This window comes from Cervus canadensis, chromosome 11, assembly GCF_019320065.1.
Source record: "Cervus canadensis isolate Bull #8, Minnesota chromosome 11, ASM1932006v1, whole genome shotgun sequence".
NCBI lineage: Eukaryota > Metazoa > Chordata > Mammalia > Artiodactyla > Cervidae > Cervus > Cervus canadensis.
The window spans coordinates 48538509-48560597 of NC_057396.1; the positions used below are offsets into that span (position 1 = coordinate 48538509).

At 35.9% G+C, this 22089-nt stretch overlaps 1 protein-coding gene across 1 annotated transcript in view; it reads left to right on the top strand.

Annotated features, from left to right (window-relative positions):
- The window catches only part of PAAF1 (proteasomal ATPase associated factor 1), a 39591-nt gene that overhangs the window by 2562 nt on the left and 14940 nt on the right, over positions 1 to 22089 (top strand). Inside the window, exons 3-6 of the mRNA XM_043481693.1 lie at positions 5776 to 5879; positions 9408 to 9497; positions 16116 to 16214; positions 16832 to 16982. Coding sequence (XP_043337628.1) covers positions 5776 to 5879; positions 9408 to 9497; positions 16116 to 16214; positions 16832 to 16982 — 444 coding nt within the window. The remainder of the gene's footprint in view (positions 1 to 5775; positions 5880 to 9407; positions 9498 to 16115; positions 16215 to 16831; positions 16983 to 22089) is intronic.

A 22089-nucleotide genomic window follows, 5' to 3' on the forward strand; every position in this document is an offset into this window, starting at 1 on the left:
AAATTCTTTTAGGTCTAGTTCTGTGAAATACCGTTGGTACTTGATAGGGATTGCAATTGAATCTATAGATTGCTTTGGGTAGAATAGCCATTTTGACAATATAGATTCTTCCAATCCATGAGCATGGTATATATCTCCATCTGTTTGTGTCCTCTTTGATTTCTTTCATCAGTGTTTTATAGTTTTCTATGTATAGGTCTTTTGTTTCTTTAGGTAGATATACTCCTAAGTATTTTATTCTTTTGTTGCAATGGTGAATGGTATTGTTTCCTTAATTTCTCTTTCTGTTTTTTCATTGTTAGTATATAGGAATGCAAGGGATTTCTGTGTGTTAATTTTATATCCTGCAACTTTACTATATTCATTGATTAGCTCTAGTAATTTTCTGGTAGAGTCTTTAGGGTTTCCTATGTAGAGGATCATGTCATCTGCAAACAATGAGAGTTTCACTTCTTCTTTTCCTATCTGGATTCCTTTTTACTTCTTTTTCTGCTCTGATTGCTGTGGCCAAAACTTCCAACACTATGTTGAATAGTAGTGGTGAGAGTGGGCACCCTTGTCTTGTTCCTGATTTCAGGGGAAATGCTTTCAATTGTTCACCATTGAGGGTGATGCTTGCTGTGGGTTTGTCATATATAGCTTTTATTATGTTGAGGTATGTTCCTTCTATTCCTGCTTTTTGGAGAGTTTTAATCATAAATGAGTGTTGAATTTTGTCAAAGGCTTTCTCTGCATCTATTGAGATAATCATATGGTTTTTATCTTTCAATTTGTTAATGTGGTGTATTACATTGATTGATTTGTGGATATTAAAGAATCCTTGCATCCTGGGATAAAGCCCACTTGGTCATGGTGTATGATCTTTTTAATATGTTGTTGGATTCTGTTTGTTAGAATTTTGTTAAGGATTTTTGCATCTATGTTCATCAGTGATATTGGCCTGTAGTTTTCTTTTTTTGTGGCATCCTTGTCTGGTTTTGGTATTAGGGTGATGGTGGCCTCATAGAATGAGTTTGGAAGTTTACCTTCTTCTGCAATTTTCTGGAAGAGTTTGAGTAAGATAGGTGTTAGCTCTTCTCTAAATTTTTGGTAGAATTCAGCTGTGAGCCATCTGGTCCTGGGCTTTTGTTTGCTGGAAGATTTTGATTACAAGTTTCGATTTCTTGCTTGTGATTGTCTGTTAAGATCTTCTATTTCTTCCTGGTTCAGTTTTTGAAAGTTATACTTTCTAAGAATTTGTCCATTTCATCCAAGTTGTCCATTTTATTGGCATAGAGCTGCTGGTAGTAGTCTCTTATGATCCTTTGTATTTCAGTGTTGTCTGTTGTGATCTCTCATTTTCATTTCTAATTTTGTTAATTTGGTTCTTCTCTCTTTGCTTCTTAATGAGTCTTGCTAATGGTTTGTCAATTTTGTTTATTTTTTCAAAAAACCAGCTTTTAGCTTTGTTGGTTTTTGCTATGGTCTCTTTAGTTTTCTATTGCATTTATTTCTGCCCTGATTTTTAAGATTTCTTTCCTTCTGCTAACCCTGGGGTTCTTCATTTCTTCCTTCTCTAATTGCTTTAGGTGTAGAGTTAGGTTATTTACTTGGCTTTTTTCTTGTTTCTGATGTAAGCCTGTAATGCTATGAACCTTCCCTTAGCAACTGCTTTTACAGTGTCGCCATAGGTTTGGGGTTGTTGTGTTCATTTTCATTCATTTCTATACAATATCTTTGATTTCTTTTTTTATTTCTTATGATTGGTTATTCAAGAATGGTGTTATTTAGCCTCCATATGTTTGAATTTTTAACAATTTTTTCCTGTAATTGAGATCTATCTTACTGCACTGTGGTCAGAAAAGATGACTGGAATGAATTTCAGTTTTTGAATTTTCCAAGACCAGATTTATGGCCCAGGATGTGATCTATTCTGGAGAAGGTTCCATGTGCACTTGAGAAAAAGGTGAAGTTGATTGTTTTGGGGGTGAAATGTCCTATAGATATCAATTAGGTCTAGCTGGTCCATTGTGTCATTTAAGGTTTGTGTTTCCTTGTTAATTTTCTGTTTAGTTGATCTATCCATAGTTGTGAGTGGGATATTAAAGTCTCCCACTATTATTGTGTTACTATTAATTTCTTCTTTCATACTCGTTAGCGTTTGCCGTACATATTGTGGTGCTCCTATGTTGGGTGCATATAAATTTATAATTGTTATATCTTCTTCTTGCATTAATCCTTTGATCATTATGTAGTGTCCTTCTTTGTCTCTTTTCACATCCTTTATTTGAAAGTCTATTTTATCTGATATGAGTATTGCGACTCCTGCTTTCTTTTGGTCTCCGTTTGCATGAAATATTTTTTTCCAGCCCTTCACTTTTAGTCTGTATGTGTCTCTTGTTTTGAGGTGGGTCTCTTGTAGACAGCATATATAGGGGTCTTGGGGTCTTGCTTTTGTATCATTCAGCCAATTTTGTCTTTGGTTGGGCATTCAACCCATTTACATTTAAGGTAATTATTGATAGGTATGGCCCTGTTGCCATTTACTTTGTTGTTTTGGGTTCACGTTTATACAACCTTTCTGTGTTTCCTGTCTAGAGAAGATCCTTTAGCATTTGTTGAAGAGCTGGTTTGGTGGTGCTGAATTCTCTCAGCTTTGCTTATCTGTAAAGCTTTTGAATTCTCCTTCATATCTGAATGAGATCCTTGCTGGGTACAGTAATCTAGGTTGTAGGTTATTCTCTTTCATTACTTTCAGTATGTCCTGCCATTCCCTTCTGGCCTGGAGGGTTTCTATTGATAGATCAGCTGTTATCCTTATGGGAATCCCTTTGTGTGTTATTTGTTGTTTCTCCCTTGCTGCTTTTAATATTTGTTCTTTGTGTTTGATCTTTGTTAATTTGATTAATATGTGTCTTGGGGTGTTTCGCCTTGGGTTTATCCTGTTTGGGACTCTCTGGGTTTCTTGGACTTGGGTGGCTATTTCCTTCCCCATTTTAGGGAAGTTTTCAGCTATTATCTCCTCGAGTATTTTCTCACGGCCTTTCTTTTTGTCTTCTTCTTCTGGGACTCCTATGATTCGAATTAAACAGTTTTCTTTTGAGGAAATAGGTGTTGCATTGAAGAAAAGTGGTAGCTAGAAGGTCTCAGAATCAAGGATTTTTGTCTTATTTTTAAAGATGGGAACTAATTGGAGAGCAATTAAAATACAGGTTATACATTAAAAATATTCATCTTTCTTTCATTTAAAAACGCTGTGCTTAGTCGCTCAGTTGTGTCTGAGCCCCATGAACTCAGTTGAGCCCCATGAACCTGCCAGGCTCCTCTATCCATGGGGATTCTCCAGGCAAGAATACTAGAGTGGATTGCCATGCCCTCCTCCAGCGGATCTTCCTGACCCAGGGACTGAACTCAGGTCTCCCGCACTGTAGGCAGATTCTTGATCGTCTGAGCCACCAGGGAAGCCCTTATTTAAAAGTAAATAAATATATTTAAAAAAAAAGAAAAAATATGTAGGTTGTAGGTAGAAAAGAGGACTAACTGAAAAATCAGTATCTTAGATGAGAAAGAGATTGAATTAAGTTTAAAAGACTAAGATGAAAGAAGGTGAAGGTAAGTGTACATGTGTTGATAGATACATGCATAGACATGGATATAGAAATGTGAAATTTTCTTATAGCCTCAGTTTTCTTTGTGATGTTGGAGTTAGGGTCAGCTCTTAAAGAAGAGGATTTTTTGTTGTTGTTGTTTTCCCCTGAAATAGCAGTTTTGTTGAAATAAAATGTGTGCTATGTGTTAGATGTCAACCATAACATGTAGGTACTTATTAGGATTCTGATTTTTTTTTAAGGTAATAACTGTATTCTGATATAATTCACATACAGTAAAGTTTATCTTTTTAAAGTGTATAATTCAGTGGGTTCTAGTATGTTCATAGCATTGTATGTATAGCGTTCTTTTCATCACCTCTAAAAGAAGCCTTATGCTATTTAGCAGTCTCTCCACATTCTACCCTGCTTCTAGCTCCTAGCAACCACTAATTGACTTTCTCTGTGGATTTGCCTGTTTTGGACATCTCTTATAAATACAGTCATAATATGTGACCTTTTGCACCTTTCATTTAACATAACATTTTCAAGGTTCATCCATTTTGTGGCATTCATATGTTTTTATGGCCAAGTAATAGTCTGTTGTAAGGACATAGCACATTTTTGGTCCTTTCATCAGCTGATGAACATTTAAATTGTTTCCAGTTTTTGGCTGTTATGAAGGAAGAAGGTTTTGATGATAGGCTAGGTATAGTGAGAATTGGCTGCTCTGGGAGCAAAAGGGGCAAAAGGACTCCAGAACTATGCAGAGTTTGAAAACTGTGGTAAGTTGTAGCGGTGCCAGTTTGCACAGTTGTGTCCTGTACTGTATCTGCACTCAGCAGCCTATATGTAGAAATGCAGAAAGGTGAATGGTTAGATTAATCCCACTTTTGTTACACAGACAAGATACTGAGACTGAGATCATGTCAGTGACTTTGTAAATGTAGAGAGGTCATTGACAGTGCTGACAGGAGATTGGTAGAAATAATATACCAAAAGGGCCAGACTTCCTAGGATAATTTGAAGCCAGGAGGGAATCATGGAGTGGGACAAAAAGTAGAGTTCACTCAATCCTATTTTTGTGGCATCTTTCTGAACTAACATTTCATGCCACTTCCCTGCCACACCTTCTTCTCTAGATCTTCTGTAGTCCAAACTTCTACCCTAGATTGTGAGTTACTCTGTTAATATCTTTCAGTGACTAAACTAGTATGTTAATTGATGCCTCCTCCCCCCTTGTTCCTGTGTGACTGTTCTTTATTCTTGACATGCCTGTCCCTGACACGGAGTTTCCTTTCCCTTGTGCTCACTCAGCCGTGTCCGACTCTTTGTGACCCCATGAACTGTCACCCCACCAGGCTTCTCTTTCTGTGAGATTTTCCAGGCAGGATTACTGGAATGGGTTGCCATTTCCTTCCCCATTCCTTTCCCTTATTTTCTGCCTAGTCGTAGCTTTCAAGATCCCTACTTAAGTCCCACCCTCTCTAGGAAGCTCTCCTACTCTGCATGAATGATTTTTGAATGATGATTTTTACCTCTCTCTTACTCCTAGAATTTAAGTTTGATACACCAGTTATTTACTGAATAATTTGAGCACTTTGCTAGTTTTCTGAACTTAAGGACTTCATAGTCTGGTGGGGAGGCCAGAAATGTAAACAACATATTATGGGCTGTTATATATCTATCTATCTATATAGATAGATATATATGTGTATATATATATAGTGCAAAAGAAGAATAGAAGAGAACATTTTAACATTTATGTGCAGGATAATATCTTATTTAGCCCATATTACTGCAAAAGCAGTGTCCTGCTTAAGCAGATTTCCCAGTTATTGAAGTGTAACTCTTTAGTCTCTGTTAATATGTCTGTACTGTGGATAAATTCATATGTTCATGTTGATCTTCGTCTTGGGAAAATTCCATTTCACAGGCAGTAAAACTGAGATTGAGATTACTCTAGTCGCTTTACAAATACTATATTATATCTCAAAATCTTTGTTCTTGGCTTTTAGCCCTTGAGTATATTTCTTCCAGATTAGGTTCATCTAGGCTATTTTTCTTTCTACTCACCTCACTACTAACACAAGTACCTGCTTTTATGAGCCAGTTTCCTCCCATATATACAGATGCCTGAATTGGGCCTTCAAGGAGAAAAATGTTTAATTCTTCTTATTTTTTGAAACATGCATCTTTGTCTATATAGGGAAACCAACTTTGTATGGCAGCCTAACTTGTCAAGGAATTGGCCTTGATGGCATCCCAGAGGTTACAGCTTCTGAAGGATTTATTGTGAATGAAATAAACAAGGTAGGTTTTTATGTCTTCTAGCTGGCATCATATCCAAAACTATAGTAGTAGCTTATATATCTACTTTAAATATTTATACTCATTTGTGTATCACTGTCATCTCCATTTCATTCATATGATAATCATAATTTTTACTGCCTTTGAATGTCAAGAGTTTTTTTTTAATACTTAGACATGGTTTTAAATGCAAACTTTCTCTTACTTCCCTTATACTAGTGCTGTTCGCTAGAGAGCCACATGTGTAATTTTTTTTTATTGAAGCCTAGTTGATTTACAGTGTTTTAGGTGTATAGCAAAGTGATTCAGTTATGTATATATGTATATGCATATTATATATGTATTCTTTTTCAGATTCTTTTCCATTATAAGTTGTTACAAGATATTGAATATAGTTCCCTGTATTATACAATAGGTCCTTTTGTTTATCTATTTTATATATAGCAGTATGTATTGACATGTGTAATTTTAAATTTTCTAGTAGCCACATATAAAAAGTAAAAAAAAAAATAGGTGAAATTAGTTTTAATAATATATTTCATTTAACCAAATATATCTAAAATGTTATTTCTACCTGTAATTAATATAAAAAATTATTAAAAATAGTTTACACTTCTTTCTTCTTACTCTTTTTTTTTTTCTTTATTAAGTCTTTGCACTCCTTTGTATTTTTAACTTAGAGAACATCTCAATTCAAACTCTAATTTTTTAATTGGAAATACTTATATGTATTTAGGTTTAAAAAAATTTACAGTTGAAAACAGATGGTTCATGTACCTAAGTAGTTCCAAACGTACTTAAAAAGTTTTCCAATAATTGGATCAAGTATCAGTTTTTAAATTAAACTTTAAATAAGATTAAAAATTCAGTCACTCATTTGTATTAGCAACATTTCAAGTGCTCAGTAGCTTTATGTAGCTAGTACCCCATATTGTACAATATAGCATTATGTGTTTGGCCACACCTTGGTGAAGGCCTGTACTTAATATACTGCTTTTCTCATCGGCCTTTGAGGTGAGTAGATGGCCATCTAAGTGTTGCAAAACTCATGATCTGACTTTCCTTCCTCATTTTGATGGCTGTAGTCAGTGTGCTCTGGTGAGATGATTCCCAAAGGGTGAAACAGCCTTTTTTTTTTTTTTCTTTTTTTGGTGTAATTAAGCTTTCTTAGTTATAAGATGTTTCAGGTGTACTGACAAGAATAGAGAATACTTTGTTTTTTACGTAAGGTTTTTAGCAAATGTTCATTTACTGCCCTCTGTGCAAAATAAGCTACATGTTTTTATATATTTTTAGATTTGTTTTTCATAAACAGTATTGTAGAAAGTGCCAGAAGATCTGAGTCCAAGTCTTAGTTACTGTGACATTTACAAGCTATATAATTTTAGACAAATAACTTGGTTACCTGAGCCTCAGTTTCCTCATCTATAAAACAAAGACTGTATTGTACTTCATAGGTTGATTAGTGGGGATTGAGAATGCATATAAAAGAAACTAAGGTATTTCAAAAGTGAGTTATTGTTTATCATAACAATCCTGTGGGATTAGCATTTTAAATTTCCATTTTGCAGATAAGCAAACAGACTCAGAGAGGTTAATTAATCCTTAATAATCAAAACTGGCTAGACTGTGTCAGAATTGAAACCCATTTCTATTAACTTCAAGTATAACACCATCTTGCAAGCCTACATTTTCCCCAGGTGGTTTGCCAGAATCCATTCACAGCCTGGGTGCTGACTTCCTTTCTTCCCTTTGTACTCAGGCCCTTCCAACATCATTGCTAATTATTGCTGAATACCTGCTGGGTCAGACAGTAAGTGCTTATGGTTAAACATTCATGTTTCCTAACTACCATGAGTCACTTTGCTATTTGATGTTGCTGCATTGTCCTGTTAAAACATCTGTCATTATGTTTAAAAACCTAACCCCTTGAAAAATAAAAGTTTTGACTTTTAATTTTATCTTAGTGTGGAGTATTCACAGCATGAACATGTTCTACTGCTGGAAGATAATTCAACATTTATCTTCCTTCATAGTCTGTTTATGGATTAAAGTGTGATTTGCAGGATTGATGAGCAGGAGAAATCCACTCATTTCTTGAAATCTTTTATATAATTAACTCCAAAGAAATAAAGTCTTCTGAGAGAAAACCCAGTTCTTACAGAGGCCTGAACACTGAGCTTTTAGAGCTTCTCATGTATTTCCTTGGTATAAATATTTAGCCAGGAAAGTTTAGCTGACACTTTAGTTTCGAGTACAGGAGGCAATTCCAAATCCAGGTCAGCTGTCTTGCCGCTGTATGGGCTTTGTCATGCGGTTAGAAGCAAAAACTCATTTAATAAAAGGCCTGCAGGCAGCCAGGCATAGATATGCTGGCTAAGAAAGAACGGTCTGTATAGATAACCTAATTGTCTTTTTAAAGGAATAGAAGATCTGTAATAAGAGAATATTGATTTTCAGTGATGAGAATATTATAACTTTGAAACTATTCTTTCTCATGAACTGTGAAAACGGTGCTTGTTGTACGTAAAGAGGTTTAGAAAGTCTTGATTATTGAGGACATTTTCATTGTCCAGAAGAATTTTCAGAAACTTTTAAGTACTATTGCATAAGGGATAACAGATTAGGGTCCATTTGGTGAGAGCAGCTCCTCAGCTCTATGTAGGAGATACACACTTAGGGGACAGTGTTAGTGTTCTGCTGATTAGAGTATGGGATTGTTGTATTGCAAGAATCCTTGAGGAGGTGTTTACCAAGCCTTTTATATCTTGGCCTTGAAACACCAACATACTTAAATGGTTACCGTCTGCCTTTAGCAAGTCATGTCACTTGAATCTAATGTCTGGTGCTAGGGATAATTTAATACTATGTCACTAGTGGCTTCTTGCTACAGTAGCTGAAATATATGTGGTAATGATTAGACAGAACATGGGACACCATAAGACAGCTGTTTGGTAATGACCAGTCTATGAACATATATAGTCAGTTTAAGCCTAGGTGGGATTGGGCACCACAAGCCTGAACAGGGCCTACACATTGTATGAGCATACCATAATTTACCTCCTTTCTTACTCTGGTAACTATCCATGTCAGTAGTCTAACATTCTTTCTGAAAATTCTTGTAGGCAGCAAGTTTACTTTTAGAAAAGTCTTTTGGGCCTTAGGCCTGGGGGCTGATGCTGTTGGTCCTGTTTTTTGCCACACTGCTGATTGAGAGTACTGGTATTGGATTTTCTTAATGGAAATTAATGTTCTCATGTTTGTCATTTGTATCTTATTGTTGGTTTGTCTTTGGTTGAAACTTCAACGTGAATACATAATGACTCAGCAATATCAGATTACGTTGCACCCCTCTGCAGTAAAAGGACTGATTATCTGTAGGGGAATGATAGTTTTATGGGTTGCATTAGAGAGGGAGGGTACACTTAAAAGGTAAGAGTTTCTTTCATCCTAATGTTTTCTTGAAGAAGCTTTATTTAGTTCCATTGGTGTAGCTTTACTGATGGATTTCATCTTTCCTTCTCTGTTTAGAAAAGCATTCATGTTTCATGTCCAAAGGAAAATGTATCTTCAAAATTTTTGGCACCATATACTACTTTTTCCAGAATTCATACGAAGAGTGTAAGTATTTTGATAAAATGAGAAAACATAACAACATGTTAGTTTTTCATTTTATCTGCTTGTCTAGTGCTATAAACATTTTAATAATTAATGTGGTTTTCATTTACTTTGTGTTATAACACAGCTGATAAAATGCGACATGTTTGGCAAAACTGGTACTTGGGTCCTTAGAATAAATGTACAAATCCACTCACTGATAATTTTTTTATTATTATTATTAAAGGGAATCCTCCTATACTGTTGTTGGGAATGTAATTTAGTATAGCCACTATGGAAAACAGTGTGGAGGTTCCTTATAAAAAGAATTACCATATAATCCACCAGTCCCACTCCTGGGTGTATACCCGGACAAAACTATAATTCAAAGCGATACATGCAATTACTGGTCATATTGAAGAGAGGAATTGTGGGAAATTTTCTTTTTTTTAAAATTTTCTTACATATGCTTTACTCTACTTACCGACTTTTGAATAATGATGATGGTACTTGATGTTTGAGTAATTTGCTACTGCTCATATTTCTCTCCCTTTGCCTATAGAAAGAGGTATTTTCTCAAAATTCCAAGAACAGCATATTGAGGGATAATTTTCAGAAGTCTTTGTGATAAAGCCCTTTCTAGTACCATAGGCTTTTTTGGAAGCAGAAATGATGGATTATATTAAAGCCTGCTGCTTCTTATTGTGTGATACATTTTCAAAAATAGCTGTTTTTGGAAGAATTGATGGCTTTTGAACTGTGGTATTGGAGAAGACTCTTGAGAGTCCCTTGGACTGCAAGGAGATCCAACCAGTCCATCCTAAAGGAGATCAGTCTTGGGTGTTTATTGGAAGGACTGATGCTGAAGCTGAAATTCCAATACTTTGGCCACCTCTTGCAAAGAGTTGACTCATTGGAAAAGACCCTGATGCTGGGAGGGATTGGGGGCAGGAGGAAAAGGGGACAAAAGAGGATGAGATGGCTGGATGGCATCACCAACTCGATGGACATGAGTCTGAGTAAACTCCGGGAGTTGGTGATGGACAGGGAGGCCTGGTGTGCTGTGATTCATGGGGTCACAAAGAGCCGGACACGACTGAGCGACTGAACTGAACTGAACTGAACCCTATTGTGAAACATATATATTTGGTGATCAAAATTTAGGAAATATAAAAGAAAGTGAAAATCATTCATTTCTATAATATAAAGATAATGTGAGCTTTTGTTATATGGCACTTACTACTAATAATCAGTGATTTTGCCACTTGCAACAACATGGATGGACTTGGAGGGTATGCTAAGTGAAATATGTTAAACAGAAAAAGACAAATACTGTATGATATAGAATCTGGAAAATAAAACAAACTAGTGAATGTAACAAAAAGGAAAAAAACTTGCAGATTTAGAAACTAATGGATATAAATAGGGGGAGGGAAGTGAGAAGGGCCAAGATAGGGGTAGGGGATTAAGAGGTTCAAACCATTATGTATAAAATAAATAAGCTACAAGAATATATTGTACAACACAGGGACTGTAGTCACTATTTTATAATTATAAATGGAATATAACCTTTAAAATATTGTGAATCACTATTTTGTATACCTGTAACTTTCTAATATTGTCTATTAACTATATCTCAATTTTAAAAAGTAAAATTAATAATAATCATATTAGTAATAGCTAACATTTATTGATTGCCTGATATGTGCCAGCACCATACTTTACATATCATTATTTTACTTGATTCAATCTTTTTTCTTTAAATATTTTACCATAATAGGTTTTTACAGTACATGCTGTTTTATAAGTTACTTTTTATTTCTTAATATGTACATCATTCTGTGTTTACTTTATATTATTTTAAGAGTCACATAGTATTCCACTGTATGACTTTACTATAATTTATTTTTCTCATCTTACATTACTGGGCATTCATTTATTTCTAATTTTGTGACTTCCTAGTTTTGATGATGTACTTATAGCTAACCCTTTACTCACAAAGGTAAGAAAAAATGTTTAAAAAAAAAGGAAAAATTAGAGTACATTTGTAAAAGTAGAGTTGTTGAGTCATATTATACTTATGTACTTATAATGAGTACATTATAAGGCTTTTGGTATGTTCTACCCGGCTTCCACTTAACTGATTTATTGAGTCAACTGTTGCTCTGCATTTCCTTTGTAAACCATTCTGATTCATGCTCACAGCACATTTGCAGCTTGTAAGGTCTTTGAGGTTTGCATGCTGACACTACCGGTTAAGTTGAATGCTTACCAAGGGTCAGTTACAATGTCTGTTGTACTGTTTTTGAAATTATGTTAATTAAATATGTTAAGGCAGTGAAATATAAGTGTGAAAGGCAGAGTGACTGTGTCTTTGGAAACTAAGTTTGATTGCTCTATAGAGACGATACAGAAGAGGGGTTTTTTTGGGCTACATCACATAGCATGCAAAATCTTAGTTCTTCAACTGGGGACTGAACCTGTGCCCCTTGGAGTGGAGTCCTAATCACTAGACTTCCAGGAATTCCCAGGAAGAGTTTTTTAAAACCTGCTATTTTGGTATGTTTGGACAAAATTAATGTAGTACAGTATTAGGGAAAAGATTTCTTTAAAAAACCCTGGATAAATTTTTGCTCTTAGAATGCTTTGTAAGTGTGACTAAAGATTTGCTTTGCTTTCAAGAAACTAGAAGTTGTGTACCTTTTGGTTATAGTTTTTTACAAGAAAGTCAAGTCTTTATAGTAATTAGTGGACTCATGAAAAGATTAGTATTTGAGTTAAAATAAAATGTAGGGGTATTTTTATACCCTTTTTTATTATTTTCTACTTGTACTGAATTTTCTGATTGATTGACCTACAACTGGGCCCTATCTGTTGCCTAAAAAGACTTTTTTTTACTGTATCGCTTTTGTGCCAGTCTGACTTGACATTCTCTGCTAATGCTGGCTATTAAAATTTTTTAAAGTTTTACCATTGAGGGATGATGTTTCATTGCTATTTTAACTTACATTTCCTTTGATAAATTATGAATTGATCACTTTTTCATATATTTATTGACCATTCTTCATGTCATTTGCCCATTTTTCTAAGTGTGAATTTTTTTCTTTATTGATAAGAACTCTTCTTATATCAAGGATAGTGATCTTTTGCCATGTATTTTGTAGATGGCTTTTTTCTAGTTTGTCATTCATTGTTATTTGTTTATGGTGTCTTGACATATAAATTATTTAATTTTCTAGATAATAAAACCTATCAATTTATGATGACTACCTTTGGGATCCTGCTTAGGGTAGTCTATGATTTTATATATATATAAATGTATATATATATACACACACATACTTTAAATTACACAGTATAATGGGTAAGAGCAGGGACTCTAGAGTCAGATGCAGTGGATTTGATCCCCTGGATTTGAATTTTGGTTCTACCACTTTAACTGTGTGACCTTAGGCCAGTTGTTTAACCTTCCTGTACTATAGGTTCCTTATCTGTAAAGTGGGAGTAAAAGTATTTATCTCTTAGGGTTGTTGTGAGGATTGAAGCAATTAGAATTGGGCCTGGAACATGGCAATCACAATATAAATAGTGTTTGTTAAATACAATTATAAATATGATAATTTTTGAATTTTTATGTTTTATTTTTTACATTTCAAACTTTATTTTTGTTATTTGATTTAAAGTAGGGGTCTAATTTAATTTTGTTTTAATTATTTTATTGAAGTATATTTGATTTACAGTGTTTGTAACAGTTCTTTTTGAAATGATTAGCATGTTACAGTACTACAAAATAATCCATCCTTTATCTCAAGGACATGAATTGTCATCTGTATCCAATATTTATAATTGCTCCTTTGATCTGTTTTTTCTTTTGCCGTAACTAAGGAATAGATGTTTAACTTTAGACTCTGACTTACGTTTGTATCCTGGCTCTGCTCTGTCACCTTAGGGAAGTTACTTAACTACCTCTTAAACCTCAGGTTTCTCAGCTGATTTCTCACTAATGCTTAAAAGATTTTTGAGTGGATTATATGAGAATAGTGTCTGTTACATGTTTGGCATATAATAGCTGTTCAGTAAATGTTAATTCTCTTTCCTCCTTTAATAAAAATTTGGAGGAAGGAGACAGCTGGTACGATCTATAATCTACTTTTCAGTGTTCTATCACTTTGGAAAAAATGGATAGTTCAGACTTAATTACCTTTTAGGTTGAGGAACTAGGGCCTCAAAGATCTATAACTGAGATGATAACACAATGTCCCCATCCCCTCCAGGGAGAGTTTATTAACTGAGAGGGTACCAAACAGTATATCAGAGTTTCTCAATCTTGGCAGTATTGACATTTTAAGATAGATAATTGTTTTTCGTAGGAGGCTGTTGTGTGCACTGCAGGATGTTTAGCAGCATCCCTGGCCTCTACCTACAAGTGGCCAGTTAGATAGCGCCCCCAGTTGGAACAACTAAAAATGTTTATGCATCACCACATGTCCCCCCAGAAACAAATTGCTCCTTGTTGACAGCCACTGTAATATATAAATATAGAACTGAAGACCTCGAGGGGAGGAAGTGGTGACTCCTTCAGGTGTTTGGAGAACCGCTTACCTTTTGTGGAGTAGGTCATTTAAGAAAAAAGAAAACACATAATTGTTCCTTTATTCTATTTCTTATTCTCCCTTTCTCTTATTTGAACTCATTATTAGGTGGTTCACCCATTTACTAATCACCTACTGTATTCCAGATAGTCTTCTGGGCACTGGAGCTATAGCAATGAATAGAACAGGTGGTGTAGAACCTATATTCTAGGGTGTGGGGCCAAATAGGATTTGTCAATGACTTGGATATGAGAGAGAGAAAATGAGGAGTTGGGATAATCCCAAAGATTTGGCCTGAGAATTGGGTAAATTCTGGTGTCATTTACTAAGTGGGGGACAAGTACTTGTACTGGTAGGGAGCAGAGGGCTTCCCTTGTAGCTCAGCTGATCCGCCCGCAATGCAGGAGACCTGGGTTTGATTCCTGGGTTGGGAAGATCCCCTGGAGAAGGGAAAGGCTACCCACTCCAGTATTCTGACCTGGAGAATTCCATGGACTGTATATATAGTCCATGGGGTTGCAAAGAGTCGGACACGACTGAGCGACTTTCACTTTCAGGGGAAAATAAGGGTTCTGTTCAGACAGGTTAAATTTCAGGTGTCTTTTATAAAGCCAAAGATAGATGCTACCTGAGTCAGGAAAGAGGTTTGGCTGTGTTACTTTAGGGATTAAATTGATTTCAAAGTGAGTAGGAAAGTGTTAAATATGTTTTGTTTCTGAGACCCTATGAATGGGGACAGTAGTTGGTCTCCTTGATATAGATCAGATGGCTTTACTTTCTTATCTGTTGACGAGGTGCTTCATCCTTATTTCCAAACTGGTATTAGGTATTTGTTGAATAGTTACTATGTACATAGCCTATGATTTGTGTAAGAAAGTGGTGCTGGACATGGTTCTGACACTTATAAAGCTCATGATGTAGTTGGGAAGCCAGAACAGAGTTGAAATTGACAGTACTGCTAGTCACTGTCAGGCCAAGGATTGGGGTGGTAGCAGTGGGAGAAGAAGGATCTGAGAAATGTCTCCTAGACATGAGTGTGAAAGCAGTATCCACCAATGAGAAGCTAGGAGCAGAATGGGATTATTATGAGGATCAAATGATTCAGTGTATTTGAAAATGTTTTATAAATGATGAATCATGATATAAATGTTAATTGTTGTCATAATCCTTAAATTAAAAGAACTATAATTAACAATCCTTTTATTGAGGAATCAAAGAAAAAATCTTAGTGTTAGAACTGACCTATATAATCCCTTTAGTTTTGCCACACCTTTCATTATGGCTTAATTGGCATAGAAATGTAAACTGGAAAGTTGAATAATTAAAGTCAAAATTCCTACTTTTTAAAAAATAATTTAGGTCATATGAGAATCGTAGTTGCTGGGAATATGGCTGGAATTATATATCTCAGTCTTACATTTCTGGAATATTTGCAACTGGGTGTTTTTTAATAAAAAGGGGATAATACATATGCATGTATATGAAAATGACTTGGCATTCTAATCATGGTTTATTCATGAAGTGATTCCTAATATTGAAATTGCATAAGTGAATCTGAGAATTTTCTGTCACTTGTTCTGAAATACACAAACACGATTAAGGTTTTACAGAGGCAGTGTGAAGTAGTGAATTGGAAGCCTCTTTGCTTTTCCTTGAATCCTTCTGGTGCATCTTAGAAGTCTATCTTTTGTGTAAGTGGGTTCCTAAGAATCAGGAGAGGTATCTTAAAGTAAAATAGCAAAAGGTGGAAACTATAGAAATGATATGGGAATAGGGACTTTACAGTTATATAAACTGCAGGAGGTTATATATGACTACAAGAATATCTTTTTGTTTTGAGAAATGAAGGGTTTTGGCTCTAGCCTTGTTGGGAGATCAGTGATGATAACTCAGCCTTCATATGAAATACATGTTCTTTGGGTTGGGAAACATAGTCTTGAAGAAGTCTTAGAGGAGTGTGAACTGAGAGAGGTTTATAACATTTCAAGGAAAGAAGAACATTTCATTATTTGTAACACTGGTTACAACACTGGTTTTGTCTTTTGAACAGATAACATGCCTGGACATTTCCAGCGGAGGAGGCCTTGGTGTGTCTTCTAGCACCGATGGAAGCATGAAGATCTGGCAGGCTTCCAATGGAGAGCTCAGAGTAAAGGCTTTGGATACACTTTTAGGGTGGTCTGAGAAACCTTAGACTGGGCCATGGAAAGAAGAGTGGCCCATTCTGAAAATGTAGGAACACTGCACTTCAATTGGTCTTTGTTTTTCCACTTGTTAATATGAGAACCAGGCTCAAGTTTGATGATTTGCCAGAACAAATTGGGGCTGAAACAGTGGGAGAATCCGGCTAGTGAATGTCTGGATGGTACCTTGATATGAACTGCCTTCAGTGATACATTTCTATGACAGAGTAGCTAAACTATTACACTGACTGTATGGCTGAGCCCCTCATCCTGTACAGAGGATTTTAAGTAAAAGAGCCCTCAAACCTCCTCAGCTCCTTATGTGTAGAAATAGAATTATGGATAGCTGTGAGAGCTCTGGAGTTCAAATTCACAACATCTACAGCCAAAGTCCAGGAAAGGGAGCCAACAGCTCCTAGAACATTACCTGGTAGACAGATGAACTAAACAGATTCTTTGGATCTCTTTTGTCTTAAAATCCAGCATGTAGATGTATCATTTAAGGGATGGAGGATTTGGGAGGTAAGAGGACATCAAGGGATGGACAAGAGAACTAGCATGGAATTCTCTTTTGTTTTTCCAGAGAGTATTGGAAGGACATGTGTTTGATGTGAATTGTTGCAGGTTTTTCCCATCAGGCCTTGTGGTTCTGAGTGGGGGAATGGATGCCCAGCTGAAGATCTGGTCAGCTGAAGATGCTAGCTGTGTGGTGACCTTCAAAGGTCACAAAGGAGGTATGAAGAGTGATTTTTCCTAAAAGCTTCTGTAATTAGATCCCCAGAAGTGAAGCACCAAAAAGATAGAATCTAGTTATCCACAAAAACACAAATAATTTATCAAACTGGCTATTTAAGTGAACTGGTATTTCCCCAGGGATTAAAAAATTCCTTTCCTACCCAGTTTTGTTATTGCTATCTAGAACTAACTGCCCTACATAGATGGTTGTTTTCCACAATTGAAAAGATAAAAAAAGCCACCCCAGGAGATCATCTGCTGTGTGCTGGGAAAAAAGAAAGAGAGGTGTGCCTGCTGTTTTTCGTTAGTCCTTTGGCTGAGTTGAGATTAAAGCTGGGTTGCAAATGGCTGCCTCACCAGACATGAGTCAGACCTAGGTCCTAACGTGCTGATATCAGATTGTAGAGATAGAGTGAGAACATCTTTCCTCTTTAAATGATTGGTTGGCTTGCTGAGAAAGAAGAATTTAGACATTTTATCCTTAATAAAGAATGTTTTTAAAAAAAGTGATAAATATGCCATTCTAATTTTTATGGGTTTGGATATTTTTGAAACTGTAAAAACATCCTCAAGTAATTTCTCACCTTGATCCCTCCTTTGGGACCATAATACACATCATCTACACCACCCATTTGAGAATTCATTATGTATCACGCTATACTTAGAGTAGTTAACCCAATGTTTTTGCCTTGTGTATCTGACTATATTATAAATAACATGTGTTGATTTTTTTGTTTTAATATTTCTCTTTATAATGGTTTGTCAGATTACATACAGATCATCTAGCAAACACATATGTTAACCTTGGCAAATGAATTTTCTTAGACTCAAGTACATGGGTGTGGAGAGGGATTAGAAGGGATATTTAGAGCTTTCTTCACATTCAGGCCAAAGAGCTAACAGGTCTAAGGCATCAAAGTGGCCTGCACAGTTGGGGAGTCTAGAGGAACACTGAGGGATTCACCTCAGATCTGGCCACCTTGAAGATGTGAGGCATGGGGCAACTTTCCAGTGAAACAAGGCATAGCCCTGCATGTTGGACTTAACAAGATGTATATTCAGCATCAGTGCACGCTCAACTTCAGAATACCTTTGGATTACTGCAGTTATGGACTGTGCCCTCCACATGAATCCTAAGTCTCCCCCAGTTCTCCTTAAGAATCCATTCATGTCTCTCAGAGTGAACTGTATAGAGTGTTCACGGATCTAAATTAAGCTTTTATTCATATAATTTTTCCATTCTCTTGAGAGAAAAGTTTTGGGGTGGGGGCTTCTCCAGAGTATGACAACCCTGACTCTTTTTCCTTGAGAATTATTTCTTTTTTAATTAGATTAAACAGAAATAAACTTTTAGGGGGAAATTGCATAAATTAGTCAGATCCAGGCTAATGTCTGTCAGGTCTTGAATACTCCTCTCCAGTTAGTTCTATTTAGCTGACTGGTTTGGGGTTCATAGCTCAGTTGGTAAAGAATCTGCCTGCAATGCAGAAGACCCAGGTTCGATTCCTGGGTTGGGAAGAGCCCCTGGAGAAGGAAATGGCAACCCACTCCAGTATTCTTGCCTGGAGAATCCCATGGACAGAGGAGACTGGCGGGCTACAGTCCATGGAGTCGCAAAGAGTCAGACACAACTTAGCGACTAAACAAACCACCACCACCATTCTTAAAAAGTATGGAGCCAAAATCAAGATTAATCTCCAGTAATTTAGCAGCATGTGTGTGTCATTGTCTTTACCCAGTTGACTTCCAGATTGCTCTGTGTGACTCCTTTTCTACAGTCTTTCTAGTTCTGAGATTACCATGTAGAAAACAGAATAAAGAACTATCACCTGCATTTATGATCTTTAGTAGTTTCACAACTGGTGACTAAATAAGAAAAGCAGAGGATAGTATCAAAAGTGAACATGGTCTTTTATTGCCTAGGTAAGTTTGGCAAGCAAGATACGAAAGGAAGACTTGACTGAACATCACCTGATGCTTACTGCAAAGTATCGTTAGGACACTAATAGAGCAGCTTTGTATAAAGATCTGCTATAAAAGATCATCTTTGGTTAGCTTAAGTCCCTGACTTGTTTATTACTTCTAGTATATGGAAACATGATAGTAAGGGAGGCAGTGTAGTAGAGTGGTTAAGCTTAGGATTTGGAGACATACAAATCTTGGTTTAAATCTTAATTCTTCCACTTCACAGCCTGTGAAGACTTTTAAAGTTGCTTAACTTTTCTGAGTCTATTTCGTCATGTGTAAAATGGGGATAGTAGTATTAAAAGAGATGGTGCATATGAGCGATTTAGCATAATCCCTGGTGTAAAATAGATGCACAGTGAATATTATTATTATTGTTCATTAAAAATATAACACTGCACTTTAAACTCTGCCAGGCAAGTTGAACCTTGTGATGTTGTAACATGCTTGTCAACTGTGAAAAGCAGAAATTGTTATTTCTAATAGAAAAATAGACATTTTTGATCTTAGTTATGTAATTGGTCTTTTCTAATACTTTTAGATACATATTTTATATTTAATTAAAGGATTAATGTGTTCATTATTAACAAGCAGAGGTAAGATTTTTGTGTTTCTAAATTTTTCTAATGAAAAGATAAACTAAAAGTAGTGTTCTGTTTGTAATGTATGAATTTACTAAGTAGTTCTAAAGTGTGTTTTAACCAGTTTGAAGTTTTTTACTTGCCCAGGCCATTTAATTAAGGTTGCTGAATTTGGATATATATATTCATAATCTTAATTTTTTGTAGTAAGCACCAGATCTTTCATAATCTTTGAAAATATTGAGAACAAATGAAGCACCATTTTAGTTGATTGTGGTTTTTTGCTTAGAAATGTAGGAAAGATGCTTATATTTGAGAAACCAAGTTACATTTTCAGCACTTGGGCCATTCTTTTCAAACTCTAATATACTTTCTTTGAAATAGGATATGCTGCCTCCAAGTAGTAGAAGATGCTTCAAGACTCATTATTTTCTGAGAACTGAATTGATTAAACTTGATAGAAACCTGTATAGAAATATGAAATTTGCTCTGTTTCTTACTAATATTTATTCAGGCATAGTTTAATGTAACTCATTCTTTATTTCCCAGACTTTGGCTAGGATGTTTATATGTCAATCAGCTGAATCTTTTCTTGAATGCAGTTTTTTTTTCTTGTTGGTTTATATGTTGAAGGCCTGTGTCTGTTTGGTTTGATAACTAAAGCCTTGGCAGCTCTGTTACATCGTTAAGTATGACTACTCCTCTTACAAAGGCATTCCTACTCCTTTTATGGCTTTTTCTTAAAGTCATTCTTCACAGATTCCTGCTCCTATAAGGCTTCTCTTTCTTTTATTCTTCCCCCTAAGAGTGAAGAGACCCACACTAGATACCACTATGTTGTGAGTGACATTTTATTAGAGAGGGGGGTGATAGTTTTCCACTCTACTTTTCATAAAAAGGGAAGACTTTCAACCTCTTTACTGAGTATTAGTTGAAGTTTGTACACAGATAATACCATTCACAGCTCCCTAGCCACAGTAGCATCCTCCATGGGTACATATTTTTCATAACTATTTGTTCTTTAAACTTTGTATCACTTAATGGAACTCAATATTTTTAAATAGTGGTTGGAACTTTCCAGTAAGGATATAAATAGATCTTTGATATCTTGGTAAGAGCTGAAGGCCCTTCCTTATGTTCCTATTGGTGATTCTTCATGATTCTTAAAAAGATTAAAATCCTTTTCTAGCTAGAATGCTGTATTATGGAAATAGAATGGAAAGGTGAATTTTCTAAAGTTAAGGTACTTTACAATTACAAAATTTGTTATAAATAAGAATCGTAAAATAGCAATAAGACATGTTACCTTCTTCAGTCTACTTCTGAGGGAAAGGCTACTTTTAAAAGCTTATCTATTTGGCCCTTATCCAGTTGATATATAATTATGACGATTACATTTTATTTTTTCAACAACCATAACCAGCTACATAAATTGTATTTAATTTTTTTTAAAATTTTTTATTTTATTTTAATTTTTATTTTAAATTGCATATATTTGGAAACTTACCCTGTGACTTAGGTCCTACCTGAGTTGTCTCTATCATATTTTCTCAAACAGGCCCCAAATTGGCTACTTTTTCAATTTTCGGCATTTTTTTTTTTTTTGCGGCACTTTTTATAAATTCATCTTTTTCTGGAAAAGGCTTTCAGAGTAAAATTTCCAGTAGGAGTTGAGGCCTTTTGTTAACCGCATGGATCATCCATCTCTTGTGCCTTATGTTGAGTTTTTGTCAAGGTTTGTATATCTGAAGTTGTCTCATCTTGAGAAAAATAGGAACAAGCCAAAGAGCACGTGTTTACTTCAGTAACCTTTGGTCAGCCTGCAAGTGTTTATTGGGTATCTATAATAGGATAATTAAATGGGTTTTAATAAAGCAAGTACTAGCCCTGCCTGTATCACCATAGGGTCGGATTCATTCCCTTTCTACTCTGCAGTCCTGTGTTACCACACATATGTCCCTGAATTGTAGCTCTTTATGTCCATGACTGTCTCTACCTTTTTATGCTATGTGCTCCTGAGGCCAGGGATCATAGCATAGATAATAGGTAACAAGGGCTTCGAAAATTATAAAATCTGTGGACATTTTGGATCTTATAACACTCTGAATCTTGTTTGATCTTTTTTAGCAGGCAGTCCCCTGTTGAGGTATGATGCAAGGGCCCAGGAGGTGTGAATACTCAGCTTCTTGTTGGGTTCCTCTAATAACACTGCTCTTGCAAAGGTGGAGCACTGGCTCACACTATCTCTTTGCAAACAGGTGAGGTAGAAGCTCAGCTTCCCCCTGATCGTGCTGATGCCTTCCTGGTGAAAGTGGGGCACCAACTTGCATCACCTCAACTGTACACCACTTCCTTGCCTCCCCCTGGGCCTATAAGCTCTGTTCCCTGCGGACTGACGCCAAGGGAGGGGTTGGGGATAGTGGAGTGGTACTTCCTGCTCCCTCAGGAAAGATTACCTCTTTCCCCCGAGGCTCAGCTCCCCACTGACAGTGCCCTGCTGGACCTGCTCAGCATCGCTGGGTGGGGAAAATTGGAGTTCTGTCTCCTGCTTCTTTGCGGG